This window comes from Trachymyrmex septentrionalis, unplaced genomic scaffold (genome assembly GCF_001594115.1).
Source record: "Trachymyrmex septentrionalis isolate Tsep2-gDNA-1 unplaced genomic scaffold, Tsep1.0 scaffold75, whole genome shotgun sequence".
Lineage (NCBI taxonomy): Eukaryota > Metazoa > Arthropoda > Insecta > Hymenoptera > Formicidae > Trachymyrmex > Trachymyrmex septentrionalis.
In genome coordinates this window covers 92,227-114,748 of record NW_017305938.1, presented here as the reverse complement: position 1 = coordinate 114,748, position 22,522 = coordinate 92,227, and the positions used below count along the sequence as shown (strand labels likewise).

General features: G+C 36.9%; 3 protein-coding genes across 10 annotated transcripts in view; 1 reads left to right on the top strand and 2 right to left on the bottom strand.

Moving 5' to 3' along the window:
• Positions 1-567, bottom strand: part of LOC108754066 (guanine nucleotide-binding protein G(q) subunit alpha) — a 42,578-nt gene extending 42,011 nt beyond the window's left edge. For 4 of the 6 annotated variants that reach the window (XM_018496104.1, XM_018496106.1, XM_018496105.1 and 1 more), the window contains exon 1: positions 301-418. In XM_018496104.1, coding sequence (XP_018351606.1) covers positions 301-418 — 118 coding nt within the window. Of the gene's footprint in view, positions 1-300 lie in introns of all 6 variants that reach the window. The other 2 variants (XM_018496108.1, XM_018496109.1) reach the window with 1 other exon arrangement.
• On the top strand, positions 458-1,877 carry LOC108754048. Its single transcript, XM_018496078.1, has 5 exons — positions 458-508; positions 560-660; positions 697-1,619; positions 1,661-1,712; positions 1,835-1,877. The coding sequence occupies exons 1-5, from the start codon at positions 458-460 to the stop codon at positions 1,875-1,877; spliced, it is 1,170 nt and encodes a 389-aa protein (XP_018351580.1).
• Positions 1,878-6,507: 4,630 nt separating this feature from the next.
• Positions 6,508-22,522, bottom strand: part of LOC108754076 (amphiphysin) — a 54,330-nt gene continuing 38,315 nt past the window's right edge. The window contains exons 2-9 of one of the 3 annotated variants that reach the window (XM_018496120.1): positions 14,839-14,974; positions 9,825-10,015; positions 9,191-9,463; positions 8,824-8,942; positions 8,570-8,613; positions 8,136-8,321; positions 7,164-7,381; positions 6,508-7,058 (exon numbers count right to left, since the gene is read on the bottom strand). In XM_018496120.1, the coding sequence (XP_018351622.1) occupies positions 6,978-7,058; positions 7,164-7,381; positions 8,136-8,321; positions 8,570-8,613; positions 8,824-8,942; positions 9,191-9,463; positions 9,825-10,015; positions 14,839-14,974 (1,248 nt within the window). In that variant the 3' untranslated portion in view covers positions 6,508-6,977. The remainder of the gene's footprint in view (positions 7,059-7,163; positions 7,382-8,135; positions 8,322-8,569; positions 8,614-8,823; positions 8,943-9,190; positions 9,464-9,824; positions 10,016-14,838; positions 14,975-22,522) is intronic. The other 2 variants (XM_018496121.1, XM_018496122.1) reach the window with 2 other exon arrangements.

Here is a 22,522-nt window from a genome sequence, read left to right as displayed (position 1 = left end):
ACGACGACGACGACGACGACGACGACGACGACGACGACGACGACGGTACGTTTAGCCGAGAGTTTAAGCCGAGTAATCCACAATCACTCCCCGTGTGCGTCTCAACGCCGGGTTTACAATTTTCGCTATTTTTGGAGTAACCTGCTGCACGCGATCCGTCCCCGTTTACCTCGGTGGAAAAAGAAAAAATGATAGGGATGAGAGCGAGTGATTTTTATAGCATTCAGTTACAGTTTTACGACGGGCTCCCGTCCGGCGCCCTCCCGATACCACCTTATTGTGAGAAACGACGAAACTCACCGAGTAAGAGCAGCTTGAGTTCCCGCCTGGCATCCCGCTTGTCTCTCCGCAATTGCCGTTCGATTTCCTGGTTGATGCGTTTCTGTTCCTTCGCCTCTTCCGACAGGCAGCACGCCATGGCTCAGAACAGCGGAATCCTCCTTTGACGGAGGAGGTGATGACAGCGAAGAAGGAGGAAGAGGAGAAGGAGGAAGAGGAGGAAAAGGAGGTGACAAGGGGGCAGGAATATAGGGGAGGTCGTGGACGAATGTGAAGGAAGGGGGAGAGGAGGGTGTATGAGCGATTCGCAGTGACAGCGAGCGCTGCTCGCCGACCGGCGGCGACCTTCGTTGCGGCTGCTGCTCCTCTCTGTCTCTCTCTCTCTCTGTCTCTCTCTCTCTCTCTCTCTCTCTCTCTTTCCCTCTTTTACGCACGCGGCGCTCCCAATGTACGCGTGTTAAGATTCAAGTCGGCGATCGTTCCCCAGCGGGAAAACCAGGTTATTATCTCGCCACCGCGGCGACGGTGGCGAACGAGCGACGACGACGACGATGACGGTGCCTCGTCGCCGTCCTCGTGGTCCCCGTCTTCCTTCTTTCTCTCTCCGTCTCTCTCGTCCCGGTCGTGCCTGTCTCACTCCAGGCTGCCTCCCACTACCGTTGTTACTACTACTATTACTACGGACACCACCGGCGACGGTACCGGTATCACTACTATTACTACCACCACCGGCGACGGCGGCGGCGGCGGCGACGACGACGACGGTCACGTCGACGGTAGCGGCGACGACGACGACGATGACGGTGGTGTTTCACTCACTCGCGGCAACTCACCACCACCACTGCCACCACCACCACCACTACCACCACTGGCACTTGCACCGGCACGACGGTCACCACGACGACGGCGACGACGGCGGCGACGGCGACGGCGACGGCGGCGTATACGACGACGACGGGGGAACGTCCCCGGCGGCGCACCCGTGTTTTCCCCTCAACGACGGCGGCGTCTATGCAGCGCCGCTGCTCCTGGCGGGGCTCGACGACGCCAGCGACGCATCAACGCGCGTCTACGCGCACGCACACGAGCCCCTCGCGCCGCCTCTGTCGTTCTCCGACTACTCCGTTTGCTTTCTGCTGTCTGTTGTCCGCTCCGCACGGTTGCTCAATGCTCCTTTCTCCGTTCTTCGTCTTCTTCTTCTTCTTTTTCTTCCCTCACCTTCCTTTTCGCGGTCTTCCTCTCGCCCGTTACGGCCTCGTATCTCTCTCACGCGCACGCACGTTTCGCCCCGAGTGCGAACTGCGAGTTCGTCGAGGCGCACTATGCGAATCTTCCCGTGTGTGTATGTGTGTATGTATGTGTGCGTGTGCGCGCGCGCGCGTGTATGTGTGGGTGTGTGTGCGCGTGCGTGTGTGTGCACGTTATGTATGTATGTATATGTATATATATATATATATATTTCTCTATATAATATATACTTCTCTCTGCGCGCTCTCCTCTCCTTCTCTCTATTACTCACGCACGTACGCAAGTAGCACACATGTACCTACCGGAGCGCACACGTTTCGCCTTTCCCGACGAGCACGACGTCGATGTAACCTCGACGGATGTTTCCTCGCAGAGGGCGAGGTCCGTCTCTGTCTCTTTCTCACTCGCTCCTTCCTTCCTTCCGTCTCTTTCTCCCTCCCTCCCTCCCTCTCTCTCTCTCTCTCTCTCTCTCCGCGCACTTCTTCACTCCCTCTTTGCACTTCCTCTCTCTCTCTCTCTTTGGTTATTATCCGTGTCGCTGTTCTCTTATCCCGGCGCGCGGATGAAACACTCGGCGCGCTTGACGGAAGCACCCGGTGACACGACCCGGATGACCGAAGTCCTGGATTGTCCTGGATGGTCGGCGCGCGTTCACCCGCGTAGTACTAGACGCACGGCGCGGCCAGAGAGAGCTCTCGAGAGAGCGGCGCAGCGACGACGTTCGGCGATCGGCTCCCCGGCTCGGCTCGCGCGGTGTTGGGTGTGGTAACCCACCGGCGCTCCGTTCCGTCTCCCTCCTCCCTCCCACCCTCCCTCACTCACTCACTCTCGCTCGTTCGCTCCCTCTGTCTCGCTCGCGCGGCTCCGCTTTTCCCTCTATCACGCTCTCTCCGTAGCACACGCGAAAAGCTGTCGCTGCTGTTGCTGCAGCCGCTGCTGCCGCTGCTACTGCTGCTGATGATGATGGTGGTAGTACTGCGGTTCCTGCTCCGATGCACCGAATGACACGGGAACACAACACGAGGATTACCGCGAGACGAGCGCGGCATACGACGACGCGCGTGGTCACGTTAACGACGACAACGACGACGACGATGACGACGGTGACGACGTGTCGAGTCGCCGTGCGAGAGAGAGAGAGAGAGAGTGAGAGAGAGAGAGAGAGAGAGAGAGGTTTCCACCAGCGATACTTGGTCGTCTCTATCTTCTCCCTCTTTTATCTATCTATCACTCTTTCTCTGTCTATATTACTGCTGCTGCTGCTGCTGCTGCTGTTGGCGGCGGCGGCGGCGGCGGCTGCTGCTGCTGCTGCTGCACGAGCGCCCACACCTCTCGAGCGGAGCAATTCCTTGCGACACGCGCCGCGCCCGTCCGGCGCGCAGCTTTTATGAAGTGTCGCGCGAGCCGTGAATCTTGTTAGACCAAACCAGATTGGTGAAGCCCCGCGACACGGCACCCACGGCCAGCTCCTCTCCGTTTCACTCGTGGCTGAGCTGCCTGCGTATCACCAGCACCGTAGGGCGCGGGGGGGGGCGCGCACGTGTCCGCTAACGAGATTAAAATCGCCGACAATCGCCGAGTAGGAGGAGGTGCGGCCGCCACCCGCCGGGGAGGAGGCACGGAGAACGTAACGGCGCGGCGCTGCCTGTCTTACCGATCATCGAGCTCCCTGCTTTACCGATCGATCGTCACCGGTGCGGTGAAATACGGTTCTACAATTTTACAGCCTTCTAAAAAGAGAACTCTTCGAATATCTAATACGAATTAATAGAATATGTCATCTTACATAGAAAATATTTGAATTTTTTAAATAACACTTTCTCGCGTTTCCGTAAGAATTTTCAAAGTCCTACATTTCTCAATTTTTTGCTTTGTAGTAATATTTCTACTTTTTATCTGCTTCATTCAATCCTTTTGTCTTTATCTTTTATTTAAATTGTTTTTTTTTCTTCGTAGTGACGTCTGCTGTTTCCTTTCTATTCGATGCAAATCGAAATCTTCAAATTGTATTCTTCTTATCCACCATAGGATTCGTAGTCATCCCATTGGCTGCTGCTCTTCACTTGTTCAATTATTTTTATATTAAGAAGCCGCAATACTGAAAGAGAGAGATGCGCTTCGAAGTTTTATTAACAAATTTGTCAATTTAATATTTGAACTGAAGGTAAGTGCCGTTCTGTTAAAAAATGCGCAAAGAAATCTGAATTAGCATTTACAAATTAATTTCCAAACGTAGCGTAACATTGATTACCTATATTTCATCACCTGCGTTGTTTCTCCATGCAGGAATCAGTAAAAACGCATGACACAAAACTGTTACTATTGTTTGACGAGAGGATTAAGTTTAGCATGTGAGGCTTCACGAAGCCCATATCGACAGATTTCTAGAATATAATACATACATGAACTCTTATAATAAGTTTTAAAAACAAAGTATAGACTTGAGGCATGTCGCGCATGCAATCATTTCTTACTTCAATTTTATTTTATTTTATTTTATTTTTGGTCGTAAAAAGCTGCGGTCTTTTGCTAGATATATGATATAAACTATGCAAAAATAAAAAAAAAAAAATTTGTAGTAATCGATGTACGACACGATAATTTCGTCAACTTTTCGATTGTGACGAGTAAATGTTTTAAAAAATTATAAAATACGTGACAGAAAGAAATGATCAGTTACGCGCCCATTATAATGAATCTTTATTTCCATTGTAGACATTTTTTTGCCTTATTTATCTATTTTTGTTTTCCTAATTGCGTTATGTATCAATATATAAAATATTAATCTTTAAATGACACACATGGATCATTCATGTTCACATATATATCATTATTTCAAATTTTCCAAGCTTTAATAAAATCCTTTTTGGTATAAATAATATAATTTTTTCCTTTAAGTGTGTGTGTGTGTGTGTGTGTATGTGTGTGTGTGTGTGTGTGTGTGTGTGTGTGTGTGTGTGTGTGTGTGTGTGTGTGTGTGTGTGTGTGGGGAAACAGCCAAATTTAAATTTATCTTCCAACACTGAAGGTAAAATTGCTAATGGACACGTATAACCCATATATGCTATTAAACATTATTTTTGACAAAATAAAAATTTTCTTTTCGCTAAATTTTTGCTTATTATGCATATTGATAAATATTTGTCAATCTGAACGTCATGAGAGATTTGTTCCTCTATAGATAATGAGATTAATGACGTAAAAAAATATTCTTTATTTTACTACTGACTTTTAGTGTTTCATTCTTTATCTTTTTTATATATTTTTATACTTTGATAGTAATAAAGTAAAAATCAAATTTTCTGAGTTTCCTTAACATTTTAATTATCAAACAGATGTGGAGTATTTATCGTATATATCTACCTTTGTCAAGTCCTCTGCATTTACACAAGATAGAAAAGTATATTTTTATATTTTGCATAAGAAGAAAAACCATTGTTTACTACTCTTTCTAATATATGCGCATATATTTAAGCATCTTGCCAAATATACTTAAGATAGTAAAGTCATTGATACTTTTAATTTTTTTTCTTTCTCCTTGTTCATTTGTTTTTGTCTCATAAATGCAAAATAAATAACATACTTGTATTTGTATACCATAAAAAAAATTTAGTGCATAATTAGCGAAAGGGATTTTTTGTCATATCCGTTCTTAATATTTAAATGCATTATCTTGCATCATTTCCATTCGATAAATATAAGTATAATCACATAATTATTATTGCACATGGTATAATGTAAATTTCGAGTTTGAAAGGATTAATTAAAATTTATTCGGGTATCTCTCTAGGATTGCAAATTTGTACAGACTTTCTTTTTCTTTCTCTTTTTGCTTGTTAAAAATATTACAGTATTTTTTTCAGGAAGAAATTTAAGAAACCAAGACAACCTATTAATAACTTCTGCAAAGTCTAATAATTTCGTAACATTAAATCTATCCTCGAAACAAATGATCTCTTTTATAAAAAGGCACTTGAACTGTATTCTTGCACAGTAGACCAGCATGATAAAATAAAGACACACAATTCTTTCAAAGCTGATATTTTCTCTTAATGCTAACGCTGTATGTACGTATGTATATATGTATATATATGTGTGTGTGTGTGTGTGTGTGTGTGTGTGTGTGTGTGTGTGTGTGTGTGTGTGTGTGTGTGTGTGTGTGTGTGTGTATTATTACAACACTATTTATTACACAAGATACGAATACAAGATGTTTCGGCAGATCTAACGAGTATTGATCAAGTTTACAAAAGTTTCAGAGTTGAATTGTTACGTATTCGTTTTCTATCTTGATAACATGAATAGATACGGGAGCGATAATAATTATAGCAATATATATAATAATAACAGTAGTAATAAAATATTATAATAATAAACGCTCTCTCGTCGCTACCCGATTTTCTACATACATGTACATAAAAGATTTGCGGACAAATGAATAAAATCTGCGCAAAATAATACATGAATAGATTTTACTGGAGAAAAATTCGCGATGCTCCAAAAAGCGGAGAAACAACAAAAGAACTATCAATCATAAATACACAAAAGCTATACTCTCATCTCATTTATACATCGTAATATTTATTTCTCTCACGTATAACCTTTTCGATATCTATTGTTACGTCGTTGAAAAATTTGGCATGCGAATTGTGGCGAGATTTTAATGGGAGCTATCACTCTCGAACTGTAGGCGAGTAAATAGTATAGAATCTTACCTTACGAATGCAGACAGGTAGTTGGACCTTAAAAATTTTATGACCCTCCCCCCCTCCCATTAAACGGCAGAAGGGGATTTTACTGAAGTGGCGCGCACGTTTTTAACTTGAAGATGTACGTCTCTTAGTAATAATTTTCCAGTCACAAAGTTATCTCGTAAAATACTCTTAATCGTATATATAGATCTATGTACACAATTTCATAAAATAATATTAATTTATATAATATATAGATTTCGTTTTATATTATATAATATTGCATATCGTAGTGTATATCGCATGTATGTGCGGTGTGTGTTTTTTATTGTGTATACGTGTTACAATATATTATTTAGTCGCTTAAATATGTCGTTTGATTATTATTCATGATGTGTATCGTACGTTTGATATGAGAAGGTCAATCCCATATTTTTTTGACGAATAAGAGTGAATGTTGGCACAGACAGTGGCTGGGTTAAGGCACTTTGGGGTGATTGATTCTCTCCGCAGTACCCTCCAGCATAACTATCTTATCGAATTCTCCCCGCTCCCTCTCCATATTCCTCCTGCAACCTTGTCGCCTGCTTTTGTCCTTTCCCTTTGCTTTTACTTATATACGCCGTACGTAATATTATTCTCGCATGACCGCGCGGCTCTTTATCTCCCACTTAATTACGCGATTCTTTAACTACTTTAAAGTAAAATACGCTGTCTCTGATGAGCATTGGAGTGTAAATGGCGAATCGAGCACAGCTTTCACAGCGGTTTCGTGAAGTTTCCCGGGAACATACCCTTTTCATTGGTTCCTTCTTTGATACCCATTAACCAGCCTTCTTCCTGTAATGAATAAGAAACATCGTAAGAAGTAACGTCGGACATGTTAATGAATACGTTTAGATTTTCTAACATCGTCGAGTCTTATTTATTCCAAGAATTACGAACCTGTTCTTCAGGATCGTCGTATTCCACCACGCGAATAATCTCGCCAACGTCGAACGATAACTCGTCCACATCCTCACGACTGTACTTGTAAGTGGCTTTAACCCTGTATAAAACACCCGGCGGCAGATTGTCTGTTGTCGCCCCTGTAGAGAAATTAGCAGCATTTTCATATTCCGCCTCTAGAACGATTGAGTCCGCCCCGTTAGTCATGGATCTGCCTGTGATTTTGTTCGCATTGGAGACTTTGATATATATATACATATATCAATTGTGTGCAAAGTTTCGTTTCATTCGTTTAACGCTCGTATCACATTAGCGATTGAAGATTGCATCTGCGTTCGCGTTTGCGTCTCTTGACCAATCAAGAAGAAACTGCCGACCAGCAGGTCTTTCTTTCTGATTAGTTAAGAGACGCAAACGTGGACACAATCACCAATCACTAACGCGATATGGGCATAACTGCATAATTAACGTTTAATTTCACATCTAGGTCAAATTAACTACGATCTTGTTTCGGCAAGACCATACACATAGGGGTAAGCAGCGTACTATTGTTATATTAACAATCCGATATTGCAAATTTAATAATATTTGATTCATTGTTACGTTACATATACGCGCAAATTTACTTTGAAATTCGAAACAATTTTATTGAGCTCAACGTTATAAAATAAATCAATAGACAATTAAAATATCGTTTATTTGTTTTTGCAAAATACAATTCAATTATTTTACTTCATATTTACTAACTTCAGTAACAAGAATCTTTGTTACTGAATTATGCAAATATTTATAATAATTGCAAACGAATGACGCTAAAAACACTATTTTTAAATTATTAAAGATAAAAATTCAATGACAATGAAATGATTATTCAAGATTATTTCAGTTGAAATCGCCAAGATCAAATAACGTTAACAAAAAGGCACATTAAAAAACACGGCAAAGTTTAAAAATTCGCGAACGGCTTACCAACTGGAATATCATACAGTTCCTCGACTCGTTTAGAAGGCGCGACTGCGTTCTGCGGCGACGCATCCTGATTATTGAGAGAGTTATCATTGCTATTAGCGTTGCTATTAGCGTTGCTGTTAGCGTTGCCGTTTATCTGGGTGGTCGGCGACGTGTCTCTGGCAACGGGCGCGGTATCATCTAAAGCTGAAACACGCGAGAGAAAGCACACTCAAAACTGAATGCCGAGCCACAACACGGCCTTGTGAAGCTCAAAGCCTTTTGGAAAATGTTTCGCGTTTTGTTCTACGTGTAGCGAGGACGTTACAGGCATACAAGTGTTAGTGTAACATATATATATATATATATATATATATATATATGTGTATGTATATATAAAATTAATATACACGCGCACAAATTCAACTTGAACAAAGATACAACAAAATAATTACCTCCTGAGATATTGTTCTGCGCCGGCTGCGTGTTAATTATTAGGCTGAAACAAATCAGTATTATTAATATTATGTAACTGCTACATATCTCTTTCGGTTTTGTATTAATTATTATCGTATCATGTTTTATGTAACAACCGCTTAAATATTATGTTTTATATAATTGCAGCTTTGCCAAATAACGTTTTCCTTTTGTAATTACTACTTTTATTTCTTCGCAATAATTTCGATTTTTGCAGACTCGATCTACTTACGACGAATTCGCGTTGGGTGACTTCGGTGATTGCGGTTCCGTATTCTTCTTCAACGTGTAAGATCCTCGCTGACTTTCGTTAGCCAATTTATCAACAATTGCTTCTAATTCAGAATATACCTAGGAATATAAATGAAAACAGAATTAACATACAATTATACTATAAAATTCTGTAAATTAAAAAATTTTTACATTTCAATAAAGAAACCGAATTGAATTCACATTAAAGTCTGTTAGAAATTAATAAATAAAATTCTGTATTATTCAATCAAATCTTGATTGAAGGAGTTTAAGAAAAAATTTTGAAGAGAACCCCCATTTTTATTATTTTCATCGATTCTTATTATTACTGATTCTACTTTAGATACCTTGGAACTTTCAGTATGAAACACTTGTTCTGCGGCGAAGAGGGTCTGCAAATTTGTAACGAGGAAAAGAACGCGCGAGTCGTATAATGCTGGCAGTTCGTCGTGCAGCTCGGAGTTTAATTGTTCGTATGTACGTTTTGCTTCTTCTAACAATTCCTTCCCCCGGGACACTTTGAGCTCATCCCTCTTCTTTGGATTACCCTGCAACGACTGGAAGTTGTGTCTCTGACTGTCGTAATCCACCAGTTTGCGTCCGCGTTTGTCGACCTTTTTCTGAAAAATCAATGAAATCCTTGAAACATAATATCTTCATGCATCTTATTATTAATTTTCCTAAATTACAGCAATTATCTGATCCTGTTGTAGAGATCAAGTAAAATTTTCAATTCATTTTCAATCTTTATTATTATCAATTTTACTATACAATTTTACGTGTAAATTATTATTTACTGTTTATAAAAGCAAGTAAAAAAAATTATTTATTAATTTTTATATAAAATAAAAAACTTATTAATTTATACTACTCTAATTGTAATTTCAATGGAGTTTTATTTTTAAAACAAATGGTGAAAAAAAAAGTATTATTAATAAAGAAATTGTGTGGTGCAACCATCGAGGATTGCACGGGACGTACCCTCATCTCTGGGAATTGACTTTGATACGTATTGAGTGGTACAAGAACCTGGTCCGCAAGTTTGTGAGTGAAATCTTGCCACAGCATGTCAAGACTTTGTGCCTGCACGTACAACAGATCGTGTCCGGTCCACTGACTCTCGTAGATCTCATTCAACGAGTCCATGAGCGTCTTTGAAGCGGCCTGCACCGCTGCAAAATGAAATACACACGCGTCGCTTCGCTCAATTTTCTCATCTATTTTTTCAGTGACATTTTATTTGTCATTGAGAAAACTTGATTACTGCTAAATGGAAAAACTTGCAGAAGATTCACAAAGAGATTTCGCGTGGCAAAGGAAGAAGATGAAGAAGACGTCTGAAGTTGAAGACGGCGCGCAACGCGGTCGTCCGGAGAGACGATGTTGTTTCACAGCCGTTTCAAAGCCGTAGAAAGAACTTTTTCACGCCGATTCTCCATCACGGCGATACGTGTCTTTTTACCTCAGGAATAAATGTGCGACGCGGGTGACTACTTTCCTGACCTACATTTAAACCTCTCCTAGTGCATTCACCTGCGGCGATAAGCCAATTGCTTACAAATTCCTTCTGCAAAAGTTGCAGAACGACGTTTTATCTCGCTTGGGTCAAAATTTTTAATTGCACAACAGAACGAAAGATGTAATCTTCTATATATAGACTGATATGGCATTTTATTTATATGTTAACATCGAAATAAAATTTTCCATCAAAAGATTTCTTTCAATTCTATTATTATACGTATTTGATTTGAACTTATAATATATATTTTAAACCTACAGCATACAAAAAAATTGCATTTAAAACCTAACTGAATATAAAATAAAGAAATAAAATAAACAAAAAAACAAAATTAATTGCTTCACATTGCTTTCACGTAGAAAATATCGACTTCCAGTGAGTTGACGAATTGGTGCAATAAAACTGTGTAAGCGCGCATTTCTGAAAAATTTACTGTAAAATAATTACATTTATCGCGCGGGGCGAGCATAATTAAGCAGTATCACGACTACATTGTACATTAATTGTAATAACCACATATAAATTTTAACAGGCGCAATTGATGGCAATCAACATCATTCATGTGGCGCAAATGTACCTAAATGATTCGTCGTTAGTGAAAATTACGGTAAACGGGCTGCCATAATGATAATTCTCAGTATAATCGCTTTTTACCCGATTCAATGAGTCGCGCACCGGCGTCCTCATTATAGCTCCTTCTTTTCTCTCATCTGGAACTTGGACTCAGACATAGAGCATACGGCGACGGAAAATTCGTGAAAATTCTGACGAATCGTCGGCGATCGAATTTCCAACGCGTCACAGACACACTTTCGTCGTATTTTACCATTGCCCGCATTTATAATGGCAGAGGGGCTTCGTCGTCGACACCTACCTACCGACACGTTTCGCATGCGGGTATTTATGCCCGTCTGCCAAGTGATAAATGGAAAGCTAAGAGCTGTTAACGCGGATCCTGTGCACTTCGTGATTAACACCTTCTCCGAGGAAGTCATCCGCGACCGCATCGCGACATTTATCTAACGGGAAACGGCGTCCCCGATGAGTACTTCGTACCTATTTTTTCAACACATTTTCGACAATTTTTCGTCGGTCTCTGGCGAAAATTAAAATTCGTGGTCAGCGATGTCGAAACGCACGGGCTAAAAAGCGATCACGTCGCTGTAGACCAGCCAAGCGTAGAAAAGTTGTTTGCGACTAACGATTCGAGTGGGAAGGATTAAAGATCGAATGACGTTTTTCTATTGATTTCGCGCGTGTTTGCTAGCCTCGTGTCAAGACTCTGAGCGAGTGAGTGAGTGAATGAGTGAGTGAGTGAGTGAGTGAATGAATGAGAGAGAGAGAGAGAGAGAGAGAGAGAGAGAGAGAGAGAGAGAATGAGCTCATATCGCCGGGTTTCCAGCTTTTAAAACGCGTAATTCCACTCGCGAAGCGGATAGAAACCTCATAAAAACCTAAAGACCTTTGTCGAAGGATCATCGGCATGTGAACGTCAGTGTCAATTACCTTGCAAATTAATATAATAATTTTGATTGATATAATTTTAGTCGATAATCCAAAATTTATAATAAATTTATGCCTATGTGAGTTACAATGTACCTCTACATTGTATACTTCGACACAATATGTATATTACGTAATCAATAATCATAATCACTCCACGATTTTGCATTATAAATCACAGTATTATGCCATTAGAAATCAGGAATGCGCAGCAAGATGTAACTATCAAGTAAATTTTAACTTTCTGCTCAAATTTGAATAGTCGTCGTATCGATGTGCTTACTGCGCAAAATATTAATTATCTCGTCATCGTATCCACAGAAAAAGACGTACTTGTGCACAAATAATAATTGACCGTTTTAAGTATTTCAAAAGTTCATATATTTGCAAATCTATCAGATATCAATATTCATTACAAGCATAAAAAAAATATAAAAATATATTTAAAATCCTAACTAATATGATACCTGAATCGAAATGATTCAATTAGGAGAAATTTGATTTGCTTATCATACATATAAAAAGTCGCTTCTTCGATCAATTTTCTAATAATTCATCAAAAGAAAATAAATTCTTATTTTAAGGATATAAAATAATGAATTTTTTTTATAATAAATATTTTAGAATTATTATCAAGAAAGTATTGTTTGTTGAAGATAATCGTAACTTGAAAAAAAAAAAGTGAATTGACCAATTACTTTCCTTAGCAATAGAATAATATTTATCTGTGTGTATTGGAAAGGCCAACGAATTGTCTTTATCAATTTCGACTGCACCTTATCGATCGCAGCTGATGGTACCTCTCTCGGGCTACTGTCTATCTAAAATATTCAACATTCAATCGCGACAAGGCCGTGTGGCTTAACATTTGGGACACGGCGCTACTGGAACAGCGCGAAAGATTAAGTAATTTCTTCCTGTAGAGCGCTATCAAAGGTCGTTTCGCGTGTTATGTATCTCTACGGTGCATTACCGAATATACAGGCGATTAAAATATTACGCTGGTTCCTCTCGACAGTAATTGATGTCGACGAATCTGCGCGGGATCGCCGCGGGGTCGGTCGTTATTCACATCTGTCCGTCATTCGTCCGAGAGACGATAATAGCGAATGGAAGTGTCGATTGAGGAACAGCGAAAATCACTTTCCCCGATTGTCGATGACAGAGTCTTCGTTAAGTTAATAGAAATCAATTCCCCCCCATCATATGAGCGATAAAGATTTCCACAGGAAAGAACGGTTTTGCCGAGCTATCTAAAGCTAAAAACAGATTTAAAATAATTTGGTTAGTAACTATCAAAATAGTTATATAAAATGCTCGAATTGATTGTTAGAATGTTAAAACTTTTTGTAGTATTACTTATCACGCTTTGAATTTTTTTACAGAATTATTATGACGTGGTCCAACAAAATTAATTTCTAATCTAATTATAATATAAATTAGGTTATGCCGTACATTTCAAGGTTATATTTGCATGTAATTTTTTTACGTACTGCTTATGTTAAAGTTGCACAAATTTGTTTTTATGTGGACAATACGAGTGATGTAAAATATATAAATTATTATAAATTGGACAACATAATATAGAGAAAAATAATTAAGCTTTATTATTAATATATCTGATTTTAATATTAATATAAATAAAAATATACAAGCGATAGAAGCTGAAGTTTTCAGTACAGTCAAAGAACATAAACTTCGATGAATAGATTGTTTAAATGGATGACATAACTTACATAGTTTACACTGTATACATAAAGATGTAGATTATTATATTTTACGTATAAACGCACAATCCTAAATACTACTAACTAAATTTTTAAATATTCCAGAAAAATCGTTCTTTCCGTACAGCACAAATCTTTTCGGCATTTATTAGATGACAAAATTACATTTAATTGCATAATTTCGTTTACGAAAGTAATTTGTATTCTTTCTATCACATCCTCATACGGAGCAAAATTGTTATTTATTTTATTGTCAGTAGTTAAGTAATTTTTATATCGTAATGTACGTAGAGGAAAAAAAGAGAGGTAAGAAGATACAGTGAAAGAAACTGCAGGCATAAATCAATGCTGAGTTAAACACGTATCTATGAACGCATTTATCTGAATCTGTAAAAAAAGAGAGGGCAGAGTACGAAGTTACAGAGCAAATAATTCAGCCTCCACGTGAGCTTAGCAACCAGGTCACGGCGATGCAAGGTTGCGAGAGTCTTTTTTTTTTTCTTTTTAATGCACGCCATGTTTTGCACGGATTTGTTAATTCGAGTATATTATTTTTACAAATGTGCAAAGGATTTTACTGTACTGCAAAAGTTTATACTGCGGATCTTACGACAGAAAGAAAAGATTCCTAGGAAAACTCTTGAGGAATTCATGAAATGACAAGAATTTTTACATAAATCTGAATATATATTTACGTTAATTAAATTCATGTCAAAAAAAGACATTCCGGTTAAAGAATTTACAATTGAAAAAAATAACTTTCAAACAACTCTCTACAATGTAGAAGTTATAGTTAAGATATTAATAGCCAACGAGACTCGCTAGATGAATAGCTATCGTCGCTTTCCTACTGTGCAGTTTTAACTACGTAATACAAATTTTTACATCCGTGAATCTAATTACCGTGAATATGTTGTTAAATAAGCGCTTACATAAATTTCTTTCTAATCAATATCGAATAAATTCAAAACGCTGATTAGATAATTAAACGCTTAATCATTCAAAAGTTAAGATGCTTAAGTGCGACGACGTATATGCCATCGTAATTACTATCACACACATTCGCGACTCTATAAAAAATACTCTCTATAGCTAACTGTTAAATTTCTGTAAACTTAAGCATTTAATTTATCGCAGAATATCACATTTTCCCTCTGCGTGTAAAACATGATAAACATTAGCGCGTCTAATAACGATTGCCATTTAAAGAAAAGACGAGTTAGCTTTGCCCCGCGGGAAGACTTACCTCGAACACACCTGATGTAATTGTTGAACTCCTTTTGCAGTCTGTTGGCGGAGTTCTGCTGCCTTGTGAAGTTCTGCAGGTGCTCGTCGAATATATCGTCCGCGGTTCGATCAACCTTGCCCAGATTCTGAAGAAACTGCAACGAGAAAATAATGCGTATTCAATTTTCGAGTCGTTCGTCTTTATAAGTCACTGATATTGTATAATCTACGTATATCGATCCAAAGTGAATGAAATTAATAGAATTTGTAAAAATTATAATATACAATAGCAATAATAACAGGGAAGTATCTTTACAGGTGCTATCACTTACATTTATACAAAAAAATTGTAGAAACATATAAAAGAGCAAAAGCTTTAGACAATATTCCCATGAATGAATAACGGTACATAGAGTCGTGCTCGTGAATGAATAACAATATATATAAAATCAAAACGTGCTCGTGATTTATTGAATCACTGTATATTCATATAATCGGAAAAAGCTTTAATTGAATCCTGAATTGAATAAAGCTCGGCATAAAGATTTGGCCAATATAAGCCAACTTTGCACACATTCACTAAATTGGTCTACATTCATGAATAATTATGCATGTCATGTGTCTGTATGTGTTTAATATTTGACAATGCGGCGTACATTGACCATATAATCTGGCACCTTAATTAGCACCTTAAGTAGATGCAAAGTATCTTCATTTTTCATGTAAGTGTTCAATTTTTCTCTCTTATACTTTTTAGCCTGATTGAAAATTCGACTGTTGAAAATAATTTCGGAAACATAATTTTTTAATGTAAACGTCTCATCTTTTTCACTTAAAATATATTTATTTTAATAGCTTTATCTATTACACGGAGAGAATGTTGCTAAAGTATTCAAAATTTTAGCTGAAAAAATATCGATCAAAAAATTTTGACGATCTAGCAATTAGTTTGAGTGTCCTACCTACAAATTTTCATGGTCTATCAAAATTATCTTTATATCTGTATCTAGCTAAATTTTTGGATACTTCAGTAAAATCGTTCTTTCCGTTTACTTTTGAATAAAACATTCCAACTGTGTCAGATATTAAAGCACTAATATAATTTTCTAGTGATGTAGTGGTTTAATATACTTATAAATACGCGACTATAAATTAAGATCCAAGTTTTGATATTAAATATTTCAAGAATCCTCGAACTTTTATTAAAATAATTCTTGTCTCTAATTGAGAAACTATTTATGTATCGGTATTTTTGTTGAGGAGAAGTTTTGATTTATAAATAAAATCTCCATACTCGATGAGTTCACGAGTACATTTGAATGTATATGTCTCGTGGTTGACTATAACAATACGGGTAAATGTATGGCTATCGTAAATGAGGGGCCTTTGAACCGCGCTCGTCACGAAACGATAAACACCGCTTGCATTATCATCGCATCGTGTGGAAGATCTGTGATAATTGTGCTCGGTCTTATACTGCATCTGTTATTTAAACTTTAATTAATATTATTTAATATCATTTCACGGATGTTACGTACATTGATATATGTCAATGTTAAAGAACCTTAAGCAGTGCATACTTATTACAAGTAATATAATATTTCATGTATGTAAAATCATGAAAATCATGTATATCGTGTATATCATGAATTTATTTATGAGACGGATAATAATATAGACACATATATATATTCGAAATCTTACGTAGTCGTTCAAAACAGAAAAGTCCTAATAAATACGAGTAAAAATAATAATAAACAAATTATCAATTTTGTCGAGTGCATCAAAATGATTTGTATTTTTGCGTTACTTTCTCGATCTCTCTTGCCAAGTTAATAAAGAAATCTATCAGAGCCTCCGTACTCCACTGCCATTGTTATCGGCAATAAGGCGCGACGTTGTGAAAGGATGCGAATGATGTAACAATAGCTATCGACCGCGGAGAAATTTCACGCCGGGAATGCCATACGTCGAGTTCGATTTTCATTTAGCTCCGTGGCACCTGTACGATCTTCAATGACGGAAAAGAAGTTGCTCCTTCGGGAAATTACCTAAAGGAGATATCTGCGATCAGGAAACTCAGAAGAAATTGCATTAATCTTTAAATGTCGAATTGAATCATAATATCTGCTATATCCCAAAAAGGAAAGAGAAATTTTATATATATATATATTGTATATATCTCACAGTTAGATCTAAGATCATATCTATATGGAGGTACTTTATTTTATACTTAATCTGTTTAAAATTAGGCTATTTTATTAAATCTAAAAAAAAAAAAGACTTTCGTTATCGCTAATTTGAAAAGTAATTAAGTACTTGAGATTAGAAATCGCACGTAAAATACATGGAAACTTTATTTTATAATTAAAAACTTATTGAAAGATTAGTTTATTAGATTCAAAATATTTTCACATTATGAAAATTAATTCAATTCAATTTTATCAGAAAAGTCATTAAATATTTAATGAAGAAAACAACAATATTTAATCAGAAAAATAAAGTAATTAAATAGTTAATCAGGAAAATAGCGAACATTCATAAAACATATTTTTCAGGATGTGTGTTATAAATTTTTGTAAGTTCACAATTGAATGAATTTTCTTTTACTTTGTATATTAAACTCTACACATAGAAAAATACTTATTGTATGCAAGTAATAATTACTTGAAATTAGAGTAAAAATGCTCGTATATTTTCTTAAAAAATTACACAATGTCAATGGCTTGTTTCGAACTATAATTAAATTAGCTTTAAATTAATATAATCAGCAAATGTTTCGGCTTACAAAGCCTTCTTCAGTGTTAAAACGCAGAAATACAATATTAAATTAACAAACTAAATAAATAACGAAAATACAATAAAAATTTAAAAAAACCATCAGTGGTGAAGTGTCAATAAAGAATTAAAAAAAAATATTATAACATATTACAATAAGATAGGAATATTTGAGTCGATACTTCAGTCGAATACTTCAGTCGACAGTAAATTAAATTATATATCCCTCGATAAAATAGTTTTGCCAAATTCCTCGATTTAAATCGAGAATTTGTCCAGTTTGTCGCAGACTTGTATCAAACAATTTGAGAATTCATTAGTTACGAGTATTTTATGATATTCTGTAGAACAAATAGATATGTTAAAATAATATGTTATTAGTGTGAATCAGAAGTACAGAATCAAATAATAACTTACGTTATAATTTATATAAAATACTGTATACTGTAATCAAAACTCTCAATCAGAAATCCGGTTAAGTACATTAAAATTAGATATTGACTGTTGCTCGTTTGAAAATTAACTGATGTGATGTGTAGATTAAATAAAAGTAAGTCAATAAAATCGAATGAAAAAACAAGTCTGTTCAAAATTGTTGTTCACAATTTATGTTCCCGTATATCATCAAGTATGTTAAAATAAGAGTCCAATAATTCAGTATTTTTCATTAAATTTAAATAATTTTTTTGTTCTTTAACGTGTATCATTTCAGAAATATTTCTTTTACGATAATTCTTTTCGAAATCAAGAATACTAACTTTTTCCCAATTAAAGTTATGATTAGTTTCCGTGATATGTTTCGAGATTACTGACAGTATTTGCACTGGTCTAATTTTATGTTATTGCGATGTTCTTTAATTCTTGTCTGTAATTGTCTCTTCGTTTGGCCAACATACGATGCATTGCAGTTATTACAATTTACTTTATATATGACATTATTATTTTTATCATGTTGATTTTTGTCTTTATGAACTTTGATAAATTTATTAAGCTTGTTTAAGCACCTATAGTCAATCATGTTTTTGGATCTATTAATAGACTTAATAATTTTATTGGAAATAGATCTTATATATGATTGATGATTTTATATTTGATTGAAGTATTCAAATATTCCTACTTTATTGTAATAAGTCATAATACTTTTAGACGTTTTGAAAATTCTTTATATATTGACACTTCATCACTGATGGTTTTTTAAATTTTCATTGTATTCGTTATTTATTTAGTTTGTTAATTTAATATTGTATTTCTGCGTCGTAATACTGAAGAAGGCTTTGTAAGCCGAAACGTTGATTATATTAATTTAAAGTTAATTTAATTACAGCTCGAAATAAGCCATTATATTGTATAATTTTTTAATAATTACTTGTTTTAAATATCTCAAAAGTTCATATATCCGTATAAGTTTATCACTTATGACAGATAATCAAGTTTATTCGAAATATATTCCGAATCTTAGTAAATTTACTTTACTTCAACCAAGATTATTAAATTACGATAAATTTGATTTATTTCTTACATAAAGTCGCTCCGATCAATTTTATAACATCCTTCAAAAGAGAGTAATTTCTAGTTTTAAGTACGTAATAATAATTTTTTCTAAAATTTCTAATAAGTACATTTTAAGAATATCACGAAAAAATTCTTCGTTAAAGACCGTTACTTGAAAGGAAGAAAATTACTTAAATAATCACCTTTCTTAGCGATAGAGAGATATTTTTCTGCATGTACAATAAATACTTGTCAGTTCTCTTTTCTTTTTGAAACGATAACAGCAACTTGACATTTCAAATATGTGGAATTAGAGTGGAACGTGAGGGAGAAAATAAGATGCTGCCGGCGCCCATGTCGACCATCTCTCTTGGGCTGGGCCAGAATCAAAGGCTGGAACGTCCGTGATGGAAATCGCGAGTCGGTCATTGCGTAACCACCTCTACCGCCGACCGACTGTTCGCGAAGCCTAGCCGGTGATCTGTCGGCGCGGAGGCGAGAGCTACGCCGACCTTCTGCTATACATGTAGATCGTTTCGCTCTTCTCGTCCCATCCCGGGAGAGCGAGAGGTGGAGATCGCGCGTCGCTTTGTGTGTATCGTCTAGTAATTTCCGTTCTCTAGTTTCCCAAGAATTAATCGCGTCGGTTACATGCGGTACGACACTTGTAACGTCAACGAGTCGGAACGACACGCATCGAACTAGTTCAAGCGCCCGTCCACTCCAACCTTCCGTCGTCCAGCGTGACCTCGAATGGGCATTATCGCAAATTTGCAAATTGCAAATGGTTAACGTATAACGCGCTGAAGTATCACGCGAGATAAATCCATATTCAGGGCGGCGGGATCGATAAAATAATTGATTTTCCAATTTTTCGAACTAACTCCTACCTAACTTATCAAATTGGATTAAATGCCAAGATTAATCCTTCTCTCGAGAGAGAGAAGGAACACCAATTTCGATTATCACTGACCGTGAAGGCAATATCTTCTTTGTATTAATTGATTTGTCAATAAAAGAATTGTCATACAATGTATGATTCATAATGAAACAATTCCTAAAAGTGATAAGTAAAGAAATGGAGATAAGCACCATATTTAAGTCTTCATGAACTCAAATATTTATCGCAAGAAACAATTTATTCCCTACATCGGTCTATCAACGGTATAAAAAGATGTTAACATTATGTACACTAGAGATGGCATCACAGTTGCAACATTAATTATGAAATTCCCACTTTAATTATCTTTGATTCTTGACAAAGAAAGCAGCTAATAAAAGACATGTGTTGCATACGTCCGGTATTTCGCTCGTTATCAGAGACACAAACGTTTAGATTAATTCTTTCAACCATTTCTATGGCGTTATTCAAGACGGTTAATCCGCGTAACGATGTTATTATCGTCTGATGTGTAGCTTTTATTCTAATAAAACGAGCACAGGAAAATGAAATTTTGCGTAGAAGCACAAATTGCAGGACTAGAAAACTGCAAACATCAATTTTGCTGATCTTATGTAATACAAATAATAATGTACGTTTTATTGCAATTATACATAATTAGCGAGATGCAAAACAGAAATTAATTTAATACGAATTGAATCGCGACAGGTTTATAAGACTCGAATCCGGTCGTTCAAGAGAGTGAGAGATTAATCCTATTAACTCGCCCGTGCACTTTCAGGTCAAGATCATCTTGTCTGCCATATATAATTTACTCGTCGCAACTTTAAAGGTACTGCTACGATTTCTATCTCGCTCCATAAAATTAAGACAGCAGCGGTTTCATTGCAAATGAAAGGGGTTACACCACATGTACGTTAGTCTAAGAAATTTAACATAGAAAACTCGGATTAAACACTATCCATCTTGATAAATTGTCTCGTCGCGGAGCTCGAGAGCTAACCGTTGAAATTATTGGACTACGTGTCAAGTAATCAGATACACTCTATATAGTATTCACGGAGAAAAATGTAAAGTAATACGTGCTAGAATTCTATGAATTTCTAGTGAATTTTATGGAATTAGCAAGTCCATTTAAGGATCGGCACATTCACTTACGTAAAATTTACTTTACTTTTCTCATGAGCGAGTTGTTGAATAATAGCCAATATTGTTAAGTACTTTTACATTTTCTAAAAGTAAATCTATAAATTGTCGACGATAGAATTTACTTCGTCGACGAGTATTTTTGCCTTAGTGCTGATAAAATTTACTTTACTAAAAAATACAAATGTGTAGAGAGAGAGAGAGAGAGAGAGAGAGAGAGAGTTTGAGAGTTGTTCACGCTTACAATCTTGAGAATAACTACTATAATTTACTTTCCGGTAAGAATAATCACTCGAATGGATTAATTGTAATACATTACAATCTTACACCTTCGATATTTTTACTTTCAGGCAAGTAAGTTTGTCGTAAGGAAAAATAGTTCAGAACAGTTTTGACTAGTTTTATAACAATTATTCAACCATTTTTCTCCGAAGAAATAAAGTGAAGAGGGGATCAGAGCGACGTCGTATTAAAATCTCTATTGTTTTCGATATTAAATACGGCGTGAATCATCGACTGATAGAGAACATGTTCTCGTTGCGAGATAAACTTCGGGCAAGTTCCGAGTATTAGCGGAGCAACAAAAATAATATTATCAGAGTGAGTCACGGCGATCGCGACGCCATGAAAAATTTCGACCCGCAAGTTGCACTTGCAGGCGCAACAGACACAAGCAGATATACCACGTTCTATTGGTTATACGGTATATCGGGATACCGTTACGCATCGCGATACTTGTTTCGCGAAATATTTTTATTTTACGAAAGAACGCGAAACGTGTTACCTCACAAAAATATGCGTATCTCATAAGGAACACATAAATCAATATGTTAATTGTTTTCTTTTCTTTTCTTTTTTTTTTCAAGTTTAATCTAGTCCAAGCGAAATTTGCATATATTTCTCCTCGATATGTACTCGAACGCTCATTTAAATTCAGCGAAAATCATATATCTTGCGTGTGAAATCGGCCACGACTCTATTGCAACTCTTCATAAGCCGAGATTAACACAACGGTCCTGATTAGTAGGATATTGATAGACGTTAGACATCGCGTCACCGATAAGGTACTTACTGCCGATCGGTAAGACAAGACCGTCCGACGTTTTTTTTTTTACCAATCCGAGACACGAGGCACGATTTTTGTCACGATTCTATGCGCCTTCGTACCGTTATCCGGTTAACATAGTCCTCGTTCGATACCTTACACACGTAACAGGTGAGAACGAAGACACTGAACTCATTTACACGCGTATAGCCAAGCTTGCGTATATTATTAATGCAATTCATGCGTACGACTTGCAATTGTGCGAAAATGAGATACAACACGAACTCTGTCGATAGCGTAATCGTTGTAAAAAAAAGAACCCTGTTATATTCTAGAAATTTC

What these genes read in the sequence shown, in the direction of transcription:
- LOC108754048 (XM_018496078.1), top strand. Translation starts at nt 458, where the DNA reads ATGACAGCGAAGAAGGAGGAAGAGGAGAAGGAGGAAGAGGAGGAAAAG. An exon ending in AGGAAGAGGAGGAAAAGGAG is followed by an intron (nt 509 to 559) that starts GTGACAAGGGGG and finishes ATGTGAAGGAAG; the next exon opens with GGGGAGAGGAGGGTGTATGA. An exon ending in CTATGCGAATCTTCCCGTGT is followed by an intron (nt 1,620 to 1,660) that starts GTGTATGTGTGT and finishes CGCGCGCGCGCG; the next exon opens with TGTATGTGTGGGTGTGTGTG.